Here is a 15661-nt window from a genome sequence, read left to right on the forward strand (position 1 = left end):
CTCCATGCCCCACAGCATGGCCGACTCATTTTCAGTAATAGATTGTGAGGAAGATGATTAAATAAGCTTCTAGTTCTCCCTCCCCTGCTCCAACCCTGTTCCTGCAGGGGCCCTGGAGCAGCAAGCCCTAGATGTCATTGTTACAGCAGCTCCTGAGGACTTGGTATGAGGGGTTCACACCTACCCGCTGGCAGATCCAGAGTAGGCCAGTGGCCAGTGCATCTACCAAAGACAGCTCCAGTGTCCACTCCCTGATTGTTCACAGTACTCTGGTTTCTGTTGAAGGACCTCTTGTCACTCTTTGCCTGCTCACGTAGTTCTGGAGGCTGGTCCCCTGTTGTGCCCAGGGTGGGCATGGAACTTGGTCTAGCCTAGGAGAGGGCCACCTCTGGCCTTAGTGACTGGAGCGTCACAAGATGCTGGAGTCTGTGGAGTCGGCTAAGCTGGAGGGTGTCAGCTGCAGGTGCTGGTGGTCATCATGGCCACACAGAAGCCCTGCCTGTGTGCAACAGCCATGAACCACTGTCCCTGGGAACCTCATTTCAGCCAGTAGATTTGGGCAAGCCTGATCTTCATACCAACCAATTTTTGTGTTGTTATCCTCTCTCTCTCTCTCTCTCTTTTCTTGGGTTCAGTCAGTCTGAATTGGGTAATGGTCACCTGGAATGGAAGGGGTTCTGGTAATGAAGACCCAAATCCCACCCTGGAGCCCAGCCCCTGCCTGGTTTGGGCCCGACTGTTCTCGGCTGGGTTCCTCGCCTTCTCTTCGACCGTGGTCCCTCACGTTCACACACACCCACCTTTGGTTAAGGACTTTATTACCAGTGGAAAATGGCCCTGAGCAGCAGGCAGGACAGAAGCCTGCACAGGAGGCGGCCCCGGGGGCTGCCTAGTGCGGGGCAGCCCGAGGAGCTGGAGTCCTTGGATTTGTGTTTGGAATATGACCTCATTTGCTCTGCATCGTAGGGCCTGCCCTCCAGCTGGGTCACGTTCTCGATCCAGCGTTGGTAGTTGACCAGCGAGGTGTATATTCCTGGGGTGTTCTTCTGCCCACAGCTCCTGCCCCAGCTGATGATGCCCACCTGGTACCACTTCTTGCTAACCTCTGTGGTGCAGACGAGGGGCCCCCCACTGTCGCCCTGCAGAAACAGTTCATGGCAGGTCCTGTTCTAAACTGCCCTCTGAGACCGGGCTCAGCTTGTTCAAGGGGCAGGTTCCCTGTCCCCCACTGCAGGCTGCCAGAGGAAGTCCCATCCATGCCAACCCGTCCTGACCCCAGCCGGGAGTGCCCTGCTGTCAGGCCAGGATCTGTGGGGAGTGGCACACAGGGCCAGGGGGACAGAGCTGGGGAGGAAGAGGGTGTGCTCCTGAGAAGAAAGCACCTCTGCAGCCCAAAGGGGGGTGGGGAGAAGGCAGAGGGCGGAGCGAGGTGTGGAAAGTCGAATCCAAGGCTCTGGAAAGAAGGTGGGGCATGAGAAGCGTCCTAGCCCCTCCCTGGGAGTTGGTCTCCTCTGGTGTTCCTCCAGAGCTGTGGGGGAGAACAGCGTTCCTTTCTAACCCTCTGTGAGGGGCACAGGAGCTAAGCCTCCTGGACGCGTTGCCCCCTCCGAGGGTTTATGCATGGTTGTGCATGCACAGCCGCGAGTGTGTCAAGTCCCCACTAAGGACTCAAGTACACAGGGCTTCCTCTCACCCCTTCTCCTGGAGGACAACCAGCCTTGAGAGGGAGAAAGTGCTTGCTGAGGGTCACCTGGCCAGAGCCGGAAGCCAGGGTCTCCTGATGCCAAAGCCCCCCGCTCCGCAGTCTCTCCTGGGTCCCATAGGCTGGCTGGACAGTGGAGCATGGGAGTGGACTCCCTGGGGGCAGAAGGGCCTCCTGCTGTGCAGTACAGGCACCTGACTCCTTGGCTGCTTCTGGTAAGCTCCAGGGCTCCTCTTGCTGAGCAGGGATTGTGATTCCCATTTTGTAGGTAGGAAGTTCGAGGACCACAAGAGGTCTGGCCACTGCCAAACAAATCTTCCTTGTGGAAACACCACGTGCCAGGGTTTGGGGATCTGAGACCTCCTGGTCGGGCAGAGGAGACACACGTGGGCCAGCAGGAGGCCTGTGTCACAGGAGACAAAAGAGGGAGCGGGCACAGAGGCGGTGCATGCAGCCCTGAGGGCCTGGGCTGGACAGACGTGGGAGCAGGTGACTTGCAGGTGCCCAGCAGCCTGGCAGGAGCGGGGTCAGGCAGAGGGGGAGGAGAAGAGGTGATAAATGAGAGTCTGGACCAGGGCAGGGGGAGCTGGGGATGGACAGGACACACAACCAGGTTCCTGGCCCTGATGGACACTGGACATGGGCTGTGAGAACTGATTCAGGGTCAGGGGCTGCAGGTGACAGAGACAAAGTGCAGGGGAGAGGAAGGAGTAAACGTGTCCCTGGGGAGCTGGGTCTCCCTGCAGAAGCATCACCGGGGCAGGGGGACGTGCAGCCCCTCACTGTGACTCCACAGAGTCTGGGGTCATGACTGTCTGAGGACAAGTCGGGCCCACACCAAGTGGCCTTTGCCAGGACAGAATATCTGCTCTGGCACCTGCCTCTTGCTGGCTGCTGGAGTCAAGGGCAGAACCTGCTCGACAGCTCCCATTCCAACTGCTCCTTCTGCGGAGGTCGGTTTCAGTCCTGGTTTTCACTGTGAAGGCACAGAGGTTACCACGATCTCTTAAGGAGGTCGCTGGGATTATTTATTTCCTTACACTACAGGGTGAGGACTGTCCTTGGGCAGTCACTCTTCTCAGCCTCCGTTTGCATCATTTTGTTAAAAGGGAGGGACAGCCAGCTGATGAACCGTGACAATCTGTGGTGGTTGGGACGAGCCTCTGGAGCGGACGTTCCAGAAGTGTTGGTGCTGTTACCGGGTGCGCTTCCCACAGGCGTGCCTTCAGGAGACAGAGGCCATGTCCTGGCTGCTGGGTCCCCGGACCACCTAAGCGATGTCCTTCTATGTTTTCAAGCGTTCACATTTTTTCTCTTCCTCTTGGAAAGCAAGCAGCAGCACCAGAGCCCCTGAGGAGGGCCTTCCTGCAGGGACTCAGCCTCGCAGCCGGGACCTCTGGGGAGAAACACTGGCCACAAGAGCTTCCAAGTTTGCCACCATGAGATGAAGTACACCACACTGCCACCGCTGTCCTATCTGGGGTAGGAGCTGGTGACCTGCTTGCAGGCCTGGGCTCATCACTGATGTCGAACTTTGGGAAAATCACTTAAATTCTGAATCCCTGTTTTCTCATCTGGTCAACCAGGAGGATAGCCCCTGCCGGCCCACCTCACGGGCTGGCCGAGAGGACAACATTGCTGACGAGGTGCTGAGGAGCTAACGTGATCGCGGCCTCAGATCTGTCCAGAGAGCCAAGGAAGCAGTGAAGGACTAGATAACCATCTTCTCAGCGGCGACACCGTGTGTTGATGGAATGCTCTCGCACTCCTTGGCTCTAAATGTGACTCCAAAGGTCTGAGAGTCGGCAGAGTGAGGGATGTGTTTGGAACAGCACCCTGGAAAGCAGCCCAACTCCAAGCCCAGGTCAGTGAGGCAGCCCCATGACCAAACTGCTCACGCCTGGCGCTGCCCACTCCCACCCCTCCTTCACAGGCAGCTTCGGGCCCTTGGGTTCCGCCCAGTGAGCTGTCCTCAGTGGCTACCTGGCTGACAGGGGCCAACGGCTGACTGCCCTGGCCCACTCATTTGTCAAACATTTCAAGGGCGTTTCCACGGACACGGCACTGGGCGAGGCACTGGAACTTCACTGTGACTAGTCAGGTGTGCGCGGTGGTGGGGAGCCAGGAAGAGCTCAGAGTCCAGCTCACCGCGATGGCCGTTGCCCCAGGAGACCTTCCCCCAGGCCTCGTCTCCTTGACTGAGGATAGGTTTGAGTTTGTATTTTGCTTAATGGTGCCACTTTAAAATTATTTTTGAAGTTGACTGTTTTGAGATAATCGAAGACTTTATGCAGCTGCAGAAATAAGGCAGATTCCACATCCCCTCAGGTTCCCCAGTACGATCTTGCAAAATGGTGGTACAATATCACAATCAGGAGGATTGACGTTGGTACTGTCAAGAGACAGGACATCTCCCTCACGGGAGGATGCTCCTGCTGCCCTCAACAGCCACACCCACTTCCCTCCACTGCCAGCCCCACCTTCCCCCTGGCAGCCACCACCTGGCTTTCCACTGGGCTTAGTGGACAGGATCCAAAGAAGCGTACCTGCTGCATCTTATCTAGAGTGGAAGTCCCAGTTCTCTGTCTTGTTATGTTTGGTGATCTTGAACATCTTCCGGGATGGGAAGGGAACGGTGGCATTTTTTCTGGCTCTCCCTTAGGTCCTCAGCTGGTGTCTCCTCGGCCTGGCGCCTACGGCTGGCCTTCACTTCTGCTGAGCTCAGAGCTCTCGTGCCTCTTCTTCTGCCTGACTACCCAAACCCTGACCCAGCAGGCCCTTCCCAAGGCCCCACCTCGTGGTCTACCTGGGGAAACTACCCGTCCCCTCTGTTACCAAGCAACACCAGAGGAGGCTGTGGATTAACACACGCCCCTTCCACGGGGCAGTCCGAGCTTCGCTGCTTGGAGAGGTTACATCTGCCCCTGGAGGATTTTCACCCAGACCAGAGCCAGCCCTGGGCTTGCAGCTGGGCCTAAGTGGGCTCGTCAGAGCGCCCCTCCCAGGACAAAGAGAGGGTCTTTGAGCTTTACACACAAATCCCATCGTTCCTTCTTGGAGCCAGAGGCAGCTATGCTCTGAATTTTTTTTTCTATTTTTCATTATCTTCAACATCAACATCAATCAAATGTGTTTTTCTTTTGAAAGTTTCATGTCTGTTTTATTAAAGAGAACCTAAGAGACCAGACTTTGGCTCACTGTAAACAGCCCGCGTCGCCACTCTATTATTTATTGCATGTTGACCCAACTCTCTGCCCAAGAGACTGGCGACTGAACGAGGGGTGGGACCACATCTCGTTGGGGCCTGGCATGCTCGACCGGGGTTGCTAAGTGAGTGAGTGACAGTGATTCCTGGTACGTGTCCCAACTTCTCCTTGGCTCTGTCTCCTTAAGAGTTCCTAGAAGTAGAGGTCCCACGCACCAGTGTCCCTGCCTAAGACCTGAACTCTGCACGTGAGGCTGCTGGTCACAGACCCCCAGCTGCGCACGTGGCCCCAGGGGGGTGTGCACAGGGCCACCCAGGAGCCCTGCACTCCATGTCTGCACTCCCACAGTCAAAAGCCCTGACCCCACGCCTTTCCCAGACCAGACAGTGCCCTTGCTTGCAGCCGGGGTGGGTGCCTGAAGTGGAGGGTGAAGGGGTCCCTGGTTACCTGGCAGGCGTCGTAGCTCTCATTCATGAATCCTGCGCACAGCATATTTTGGGTGAGCTTTGTAAACGTTCTTGAACATTCTTTCCAGTCTATGATGACCATTGGCACTTTCAGCAGATCGGTTTTCATAGACTCTTTGTCAGCTGCCCCAGGGAGAGAGCATGTTAAAAAGGTGACTGGGCGACAGACTGTGAGATGGCGGTGCCCCAGAGATAGCCCTGCCGGGGCCAGCTCCACCGCATGCTGTCCCCACTTCGGGTCATCTGTGCCCACAGGTCATCCGGCCCAAGCGCTCCCCAAAGACCACCACCCACTGGAATCGTTCATTCAGTGTGGAACCTTCCAGCCCTGCTCGGCCCAGCCCCTGAGCTCCCATCCCAGTGGACAGCCCAGCATGGTCCACTTCCTCCGCTTGCTTCCCTGCTTCCACAGTGTGTCACATGGGCACGGTGCTTCCCTCCCAGGGGGCCATGGACAGTGACTTGCACCCATAAGGAAACATTAGGCCCCAGCAAGCAGGGTGCTGTGGGTGTCCAGAGGGTCTGGAGGACTTGAGGCCCCGCCCTGGGGCCACCTGGCCCGGGTCCTTCCCTTCGCTCTGCTCTCCCTCCTCAGCCCCGCCTCCGCCCCCTCCCCACGTGGCCTCTGCCTGAGCAGCTCTCGGGAGACACCAGGCAGTCGCATACCTGAAGTGGTCTGTCCCCATCCTGCCACCCAGCACTTGTGCCATTTGGAAGGCATGGGCTCTGTGGGCATGCAGATGGGCACTTTCAGGGGACTGAACTTGATGGGCGAGGTCATCATCAGCAGGGCTATGTCATTGTCCATGCTCTCCCTTTTAAAGGCCTTGTGATAGATGATGCTGCTGACCCCCTTTACTTCCAGGCGGGGACTGGTCAAGTCGTTGCTCCCCAGCACGACACTCAGTTCCTCGGTGCTGGTGGCACAGAACCAGAGAGGGGAGGGGGAGGGAAGTCACAGAAGCACGCAGAACTCACTGTGCCCAAAATACCAATCCCACAGAGTTCCTGGGGCCTTTAAGAGGGTCCTTTTGTTGCTCAGAAGGTTTGAGGATTTAAAAACTAAAGAAAGGACAGAACCATCAGAGAACAGACCCCGGTCTTCAGGGGTCTTGAGGTTGAATGTAACCCTTTCATGAAACAGCAGAGGCAGGGCTTATTTTGGGGCACTCTAAAGAGCCCACAAAGGACCAAACCAGCCCTCAGACAGGAAGGCACGGTGACATATGTCAATCACTATGCATGCTGTTAACATCGGTGGGTCCACCAGGGATTTAGAGACGCAGGCGCTGAGTGTAATTTGGACCCCCTGCTGGCTAAGCAGAAAAGACCTCAAGTAGTAAGACTGCCAGTGGGGCCCCCCAGGTAGGATGGCAAGAAATTTCTGGTAGCCAACTCTGAAGGGCCCACAGGAGCAGGTGCCGCGTGTTCTCAGCTTTGCAGGAGAAAATGTCATACAGGCTTTGGATCCGTCGGCCTTTCTGGGTGCCTCCCAACTTTCTCAAGGTGGTGAGGCAGGATGACTACGAGGTATACCCCTTAACTGGGTCACACAGCTTTAGTGGACCTCAGTTTCATTATCTGTAAAATAGAGCTCTTTATTCCGCCTGCCTCAGAGGGTCGTTGTACAGGTGAGTTGATACAGGGAAAGTCCTGGTGGGGTCCCTGGCGCGTGGTTCATGATCGGTAAACGCCGGGTGTCAACCCATTAGCTGAGCACAGAGGACACTCTACAAGGAGCAGGAAGGAGGGAATCAGGTGGCCCAGGAAACTGGACTTCTATTAGAAGGGCTGCCTCCCAGAAACATGAACGTTCTAGGACAGGCGGATGGAGCGAGCTCTCCGGTCCCCTCAGCCACAGGTGTGACCTTGCAGCACAGAGCCCCTGGACGGGCACAGCTCCGGGTCCGCTGCTGCAGCACCTCCAGGCTGGCGGGCAGTCATTCGTGTCTGCCTCAGGACCCCTCCGCCACCGGGTCTGGCCATGCGTGTGGCCCCAGTACTTACGGTATCTCGCCAATTACGCAGTGAGCGGCAGTGAGGACCCACCAGGAGCTGAGGATCGTGCCACCACAGATGTGTTGATTTGTTACCTGGATGCTCACCTGCCACGGAAACTCACCCACCTCAGCCTCCAGCCCCCCTACGATTCGGGAATATTGCGTCCTGTCCTCGAAAATGGGTCTCTCGCCACATCCTGCAGGAACGGAAGAGAGCGGGAGGGAAGATGTGAACCACCCGGTCGCCCTCGGCGTGGGCCAGGTGTGCGGGGATGTGCTCGCAAGTAGGCATCCCTGGCCCCATTCTGGAGAGGAGGACACAAGGCTGGCCCAGGAGGCTCCCGGGGAGATGGGAAGAAGTCGACAGGTTCTTTATCTTTGTTGCGCAGAGCTCAGGTTTGGCTCTGACTCCCTCAGCTCTGGGGTCTTAGGCAGCCACTTCTGCCAGAGAAATTGGAGGAAATAATGTCCCTACCCCAGCAGGTAGGCAGAAAAATGACCCCTCAAAGACATCCTGGGCCATAATCTCGGACCTGCAAATATTGTCCCTTACAAGGGACCTCAAAATGGCCACCAAGTGGGCCCAGTGTAATCACAGGACCCTTAAGAGTGGTGGGGGCTGGGGCAGTGGTGCAGGCCTGTAATCCCAGACACTCGGGAGGCTGAGGCGGGAGGATCACAAGATCCAGATCAGCCTGGGCAACTTAGCAAGAACTTGTCTCAAAAGAAAATAGGCTGGGTGCAGCTCTGTGACGAAGTGCTTGCCTGGCATGCAGGAGGCCCTGGGTTTTACCCCCAGCATCTCAAAGAGGAAAAACAATGGACAGCCCTGGAGGAAGACAGGGAGGTCGGTGCTGGGTGGAGGCCAGTACAGAAAGACTCTGGAGATGAAGCCTGTGGCTCCGAGGGTGGACGCAGAGGCCCCAGACCTGCTCCAGAGGCCAGAAGGGAAGGCTGAGGATCTGGGCCCGGCGTGTCTGCAGGAACGCTGTCCTGCCAACACCTTGGAAACAGCCCCGGGAGACCCGAGCTCAACTTCTGCCCTACAGGACAGCAGATGAGAGTTGCTATTTAAGCCACTGAGTTTGCGGTGATTTATTATAGCAGCGCTGGGAAAAGAAAAGATGTTTCCAGAACAAGGAGTGGGGCTGGCTTTAGAGAGCCCAAGACCCCCTTGTCCCTGTCTTGATTCTATTTTCCAGTCATTGGCTCAACGGTGGCTTTGAGGATGTCATAGTCTGGGTTAGAGTGATGAAGTCCTGGTCATTTTTGGTTTAAAACAAATGGAGAATTTAGCAACGTTACTGCCAAAAGGCTCCAGCTGTCAATCATCCGTGAAACTCTCTTCAGGACTTTTGGACTGCACTTCCTGTATCTGACTTATCGGGCACACTAGAGTGCTTGGATGTGTGCCAGATGCCGTTTCAAACACCTTACAAAGACCCATTTGCCTCACTTTTACAAACCCCTACGAGGCAGGAACTTTTATTTCCACCCCCGTTTTATAGTTAGGACAACTGAGGCACAGAGAGGTTAAGTATCTGCCCAAGGCCCAGCCGGGACTTGAAGCCAGGCGATCTGGCGTTGGAGTTGATTCTACCACCCCCCCCCAACCGGTGCTGCCCTCTGCCGGTCACGTTCTCCTCACGTGCGCCTCCTCACGTGCGCCTCCTCACGTGCGCCTCCTCACATGCGCCTCCTCACGCCCTCGCTATACTCAGGCCGCTGCCTAAGAGTTGCTTCTTCAGAGCGGCCCATGCACCCCTCCTGCCCTGGCTGCTCTGTCGCCCAGACTGCACGCCAGTTCTTCACTCTAACCTCATGGCGTCGAGTCCCTGGAGTCCCTTGGCCCAACTGACACTGAGCTCAAGTTCTGCAAGGAGAAAGCAGCCTCCCTGTCTCGGGGACGCTGGCCCCAGGGCTGGAAGAGGCATGCCCCAAGGCTGAGGGGGCCTCTGACTCCAGGATGCCCCAGGTGGACGCACCCCCACAGGGCGGACCTGGGCTGGAAGTTGTCACTGTAGGGAAGGGCCAGCAGCACCCTGAAAGCAGCCGTGTTGGGCTGAACCCCACGGCTCTGTGGGCGACTACTTCTCAGCCACAGAAATCATGCTCATGGGCTCTTTTTAATGATATGGGGAAAGGTTTGTGATAAGCAGTTGAATAGAAAAGTCAGGGTCAAAATCATCTAAAACTTGTGATTCTAGTGTGTTAAAACCTGGACATACACACGTGGGAGGAGCCATACATCAGGATGCCCCGAGTAAGAGGAGCTTGGTCAGCGGGGGGACTGCAGGGGCTCCTCTCTCAGACACTCGCCGCTGAGAGCACAGGCTCTGGGGCAGACCCTGAACCGGACCCTGGCCTTGCCACTCACACGATTTGCAGGAAGCCGCTTATCCTGTCTCGTCCCCTCTGCACTCCGGGAATGGGCGCGAGAACGTTTCCACCCGTGAGGGGACACATGGATGCAGCTGACGGAGTGCCACGGGGCTGGGGCCAGAAGTCCTCGAGCCACCCTAACTGTCAAAATGTCTCCTCTCCTTTTGCACCAACTCCCCAGGAACTGCAGCTGGGCCCATTCTCCAGGTCCTTGGTCCTGAGAACAGCAGTGCCAGCGTTGAATGGCAGGTCTTTGGATTAAAGCCAAGCACTAAGCCAGGCGGCAGAGATGTGAGTAGTGGCTTGAGGGAGCATGCGCTCTGGAGACCTCTCTGCAGAGGCTCTGCACACACCCCCGGCCCCCCACTGCTCACCTTGGGCTGCCCAGGGGCAGGTGTGCCAGAGGCAGTGCACGGAGTGAGAGGGAGGCTGGCGCTGCAGGCAGCCTGCTGCCAGTCAGGCAAGCAGCCCACCATTCTCCTGGAGTGACCTTGGGCGGCCCCTCCACCTGCAGAGCTCCAGCCCCCACCGTGTCAGCTGAGAGCAGACATTTCCCCATGGTGGCTGGCATCAACCTGGCAGAGTACTTGGCCTAGAGCTGCTGCTGCTGAGTAACCCAGTTCCCTTCCATCCGTGGCCACCCCTCGGAGAGCGGAGCAACCCCCTGGAGCTGTGAGGAGCAGACTGTGAGAACAGAAGCGGCCTTGAACTTGACCGAGCTGAAACGCACTTCCATTCTGTCTGCAGGTCCCTGGAGGCTCCTCACCCTGAGACTGAGAACTGACGCTCAGCTAATCCTGGGCACGTGCTTCTGGGCTCTCCCTTATGCTTTCTGGGGTAAAGTCTTGGACTTCAAAACCAAAGCTAAAGGTCAGACAGTGAAACTCTGGGCTGGGAAACAGCAGAAAGAAGCGGCTCCAAGGAGGGGTGCTGGAAGAATAGGGGGTCGCGTTGCTGTGTTCTCCTGGAAGGTCCCAAGTCCGGCCCTTTCCCGTCCCTGATGCTCACTCCAACTGGATGAGGGGAGGTGAGGGGAGCCCTCGTTCCCACCCAGTCCCCCAGGGTGGGCAGCTCTGGCCCTGGGAGAGGAGTCCACATACCTAGGTCTTCCCCCGTGGCGTGGGTGATGAGCAGCAAAACTGGGAAGAGGAGCATGGGCCCGGGCTGTGCTGTGGGCTGGGCGGTGGAGGTGGCCGGGGCGGAGGGCTGTGATGCTGGCCATGGAGGAGCCAGCCCCCGCCCCGCCCCCCCGCGATGTCACAATGGCTGTGGGTGGAGAACTCAGGCATGGTTCTAAAATGGTCCACAAAAGGCTCTCTGATCTGAGCCTCCCTTCCCAGTGAGCTGGGCTCCCTGCTGACCTGGCGCTGTAGCCTTCGCCCAGCCCCCCGGGGGCACCTACAGGCCGTCACCCAATCCTTAGGCTCACGTGCCTCCCCTCCACGAGCCTGTCACGTTGGGGCTCCTCTGTGGAGGCCAGGTAAGCCTGAGGTAGGCTGCCAGCTGGCCTCTCTAGCACTGAGGCCCCAGGATCCAGTGACCTTCTTCCTCCTCTGCTCAGGACTGGTCAGCAGCGCAGGCTAGACTCTCGTAGGCTGGTGCAGGTGACTGGTGTCTCCTCCAGACCTGCCAGAGGGCAATAATCCCTGTTTCCAACACTTTCTGTATTTATTCCCCAGCTCCCCGGAAGGAGCTGACACAGTGTGCCCAGGGTGAAGCACAGCTGGGTTTGCACTCAGTGACAGCAGGATTTTACCCAGGAGTGATCAGAAAGCCTCATGTCCAAGCTGACCTCAGAGCAGCCAGGAGTCCAAGAGGGGAACATTACTTTATCGCTTTGGTCTTGGTAAGAGCTACTTACTGACTGGTCTCTAAGCGTGTTGTTCATACACTCCTTGAATTACAGCTCGTGGGAGAGTGAGTTTGCAGTTATCTTGCCACTTCCCATATCACTTGCAGAGTCTCCTCTGCCTTTGTTCTGCTTCGATAAATAAGAATCCCCACTCATGGTCCTTGGTCATGTGGGCCAAAAATTCAAACCCACCAATGTCCTAATGATTAAGAAATGAGGTCAAATGTCCTATAAAAGCCCCACGTAACCTCAGCTCAGGGCCTAGAACCAGAGCACCATGTCCTCTGGTGCTAAACCTGAGTTCTCCAACCCTCCCCGTGGTGCTGGGTCTCTTGCTGAGCGCAGTTTCCACAACACAAGCCTGGAGAGGACCAACCATCCCCCTGAATGGCGAAGGACAGCTGGAGACAACGAAGCCGGATCTGGTCACGGTGCGATGTCCCAGCAATTCCCGCCCCTGCCGCTCCCGCCCCTGTCACCACCTGGAAAGGCCTGACCGGGCCTCAAGACTTCCAGTGGTTTGCTGAATAGCACCGTGGGCACCTGCTGAGCTCTCTCACCGACACTGCTGAGTGTGGCCTGGCTCAGGGGTTACACTCCGGGCTGGCTCCTCCTGTCCCCAGAGACAGCACTTGTGACAGTCACAGCCAGTTGGTTATCACAGCTTCTTGCTGATCCCAGGACTGGCCCAGAATCTTCTCCAACAGAGCAGGCTGGGCACAGTAAATAAAAGAGAAGAAGCCCTTGCCCTCGTCAAAGATAGAGTCTAGTGGGAGAGACAGACAACGAATGAATATGGAGGACGCAGATGGGCTGGGCGGTCCAGGTGCTGTGGAGCAGGGGCCTCAGGGACAGCAGGGTGGGCTGCCCAGAGGAAGGGAGCTGGCCCATGCCTGCAGGGCTGTGGGCAGTTGGGAGCCTTCCTCAACAGCATGCATCCCTCATTCCCTGAATGACAAGGACTGTCTGTGAGTGACAGAAAAGGGGTGGTGGTCTTAGCAGGTCAGAGGAGCAGGAGGCATGGGGGCTGTTCCTTTCCAAGGTTACAGGTAGGGGTGGTTAAAACACCTCGGAATGCTGAGGAGGAGGACAGGGGAGAGGCTGAGGAGGGACCAGCCCAGAGCGCCTCCCGAAGGCCCAGGGAGCAGGCGCCCCTCTGCCCATTTCCACCCAGTGCCCTCTCCTGACTTCCCCCCACTCTCTGGTGGCTTCCTGCTCGGGCTCTGCCCTCTCCCTGTGGCCATCCATGAGGACAGCTCCAGGGACCACTCTGCCTCTGCCCACTCTCACCCTGGGCTCTTCTCCCCCTCGTGACCTCAGAGATGACGTCCAGTTTATTCTGCCCCCAGGCGAGCAGATCTGCAGCGGCGACTGCTCACTCTCCTCAGAGCCGTCAGCCCCTCTAACTGGACCTCTGGCCTTTCTCTACGTCCCACTGTCTCCGACCTCAGGCCACCAGCATCTCTTCTTTCCTGAATGCAGTGCCACTTCCTGCATGAGATTCTCCTTTCTGACTTTATCCTCCCCAATGTAATCCCCAGGTTACACCCAATCTTTTAATGCAAGTCTTCCACATGAGCCCTTAAATTCTATCCCTTCCCCTCCAGTGAATCTCAGTGAGGTCGAGATCTCCTACCAAGGTGTAGCACACGTCTGATACCTGGTTTCAGGGAATAGAAAAACTTGTCCAAAGACCCAGAGCTCTTTAATATCACAGCACAGAGCAGTCAACGGCTGCTCCTCAAGTTGCTCAGAATCAGGGGGTGGGAGAGAGGAGCCTGCAGATGAATTTGGCCTTCATGGCACTCCTCCAGCCCCTGCTATGGAGGGAGCACTTGTGCTCAGCCCAGGTGACCTGCGCCTGCACCTGCTGTCTCCTCCCTAGCCCAGTGCTTACTGTGATGTCACCGGGGCCAGCTCTGCCATGCATTTGTGATGCCCACCTGCAGCTGCCACCGCTGGCTTGGAATCAGCCTGGCCTGGAGGTGAAGTTGGATAGCTCTGGACAGGAACGACAAGAAGATGCTCCAGCTTCTGACAGCACTGCTCATGGCACTCAAGGGACATGCCCAGGACAAGTCAGGTTGGTGCCAGGCTTGCCCAGAGCAGAGGGTGGGGAAAGGCTCCTCCTCCCGCCTGAGCCCGAGGGCACCAAGCCAGAGCCAGCTGTTCAGGAAACAAGGACTGGCCAATCCACGTCGCTGTAGTCAGCTGGATGAAGATGCCACCCGAAATCACTCCCAGTCACTGGGCCCAGAGTCCTGGGAATGGGAGCAAGAATCCAGCACCTGGCTGGTGTCTCCCAGCTCTGATCCTTCTTTGTGAAACATTAGGATGCTTCTGGATCCTCTGGGCCTGCACCTTTGTTGGGGGGCATGGAATAGGGTCACATTTAATTTTTAACACCTCTAGTAGACTGGGGGCATTACAGGGTCATCGTAAGTTACCGCAGTTAATGAGTTCAGGAAGTTCATTCTGTAGTCCCTCAGGCCTGTGACGACCTCTGCAGGAGACAAGATCTGGAACTGTTCCATCCCAGGCTCCTCCTGTAGGGCCCAGTGACTGGGTTCTGACATGCCTTAGGGTATACAAGCTGGTTTCATTTTATTGAATCTGGTGTTTCTGAGATGTATCTGACCATAGCCCCCCCTCACCCTGAGGCCCACCCCAGCCTGAAGACCACTCCTCCAGCCTTATTGGTAACATTTTCTACTTCTTCTTTCGAGAGTGCCCTGTCCCTTAGTTTTTTGCATCTCTCTTATTCGGGGGAGTCTCTAAAGTTCATTTGCAGGACCATACTGGGAAGTAATGACATAAACACTTTGTCTCCTACATGTGCTATGAACTCTTTCCTACTAACTTTTGAGTACTCTTCCAACTTATTTTGGACCAAACAGAAATTGAAAGTTAAAATCTTTCTTAATTTCTTAATTAGACTGGGGGCGTCACGGGGCCAACATAAGTCAATGCAATCAGTGAGTTCAGGAAGGTTTATTTACTACGGTTCTTGGGTTTTGTTTAATGCATCAGAAGGGATTTTCGTCCCAGGATCATGAACACAATCAGCACTCTGGGCTCTGAGGTCAGACTGTGCTCTGCCCACACGGCGGTGTGCCTTAGGATGACTGGCCTACTGACTCTGTGGTTCTGTTTCTCCACCTGTAAAATGGGCACAGTGAGGATGGAATAAGCAGAAGCTCTGAGAGCAGGCCTGGCTCTGTCAGTGCTCAAGGCCTGTTAGCTGTCATTCCAGAATCCTTAGGACTTCACTTAAGTTCACGTTTTTCCCAGCCTGAGTTGGTCCAGATATTTTCCTATGGAATTTTCTAGAAATCTGATTCTTTCATCTTTTACAGTGAGGTTTGCAACCCACTCAGTATCTCTTTTGTGTGCAACATAAGCTGCAGATCAAGTCACACGTGGCAAAATAGAGGGGACTGGAGGCCATGAAGGGAAGCACGCCAGGCACAGAGTCACCCCATGTCAATCGCACCCATGTGCCGAGGCTGAAGAAGTGGGTCTCAGAGGAGACAGCAGAAGAGTGACTACCTGGCAAGGGCCAGAGAGGCGGGGAGGGTGGGGACGCCAGGCACAGCACACAGGAGGAGTGAGGCCTAGGGTTCCAGGACAGGAGAGCGACCCGTTACCTATTGCACAAAGAACTAGGAGAGAGTTCAGAGGTTCCACACACAGAAAAAGAGGGGAATGAAAAGCCAATTACCCTGATCTGGTCACCACGCATTACATACATATGTTGAAAGATCACACGGTATCCCCTAAATATGTACAGTTATCACTTGTTATTTAAAACGAAAAATAGAATGAAAAAAAAATTTTTTTCTGTATGGATATCCAACTAGCCCAGCCTCATTCCCATTGCCTCCTTTGTGAGAAATCCAGCCTCCTTCCACGTGCCTGCAGGCTCGTCAGCTTATTTCTTGGTCTTTGTGCCTCACCCCACTGTCTTGATTTGCAAAGTTGTATAAGAAGTCGTGAAATGTGATAGGGCCAGTCCTTCAGTGCTATCCTTCAAAGTTGTGTTGACTGTTCTC

General features: G+C 56.0%; 1 protein-coding gene across 1 annotated transcript; it reads right to left on the reverse strand.

Annotated features, from left to right (window-relative positions):
• Positions 1 to 663: 663 nt before the first annotated feature.
• On the reverse strand, positions 664 to 13676 carry PRSS55 (serine protease 55; the record flags this gene model as incomplete). Its single annotated transcript, XM_079141828.1, has 5 exons — positions 664 to 1139; positions 5356 to 5498; positions 6042 to 6292; positions 7383 to 7572; positions 13553 to 13676. 5 exons carry the CDS (start codon positions 13674 to 13676, stop codon positions 819 to 821), a joined length of 1029 nt encoding a protein of 342 aa, XP_078997954.1. The 3' UTR covers positions 664 to 818.
• Positions 13677 to 15661: the final 1985 nt, after the last annotated feature.

The sequence above is a fragment of the Sciurus vulgaris genome, assembly GCF_902686455.1.
Source record: "Sciurus vulgaris genome assembly, chromosome: 5".
Classification (NCBI taxonomy): Eukaryota; Metazoa; Chordata; class Mammalia; order Rodentia; family Sciuridae; genus Sciurus; species Sciurus vulgaris.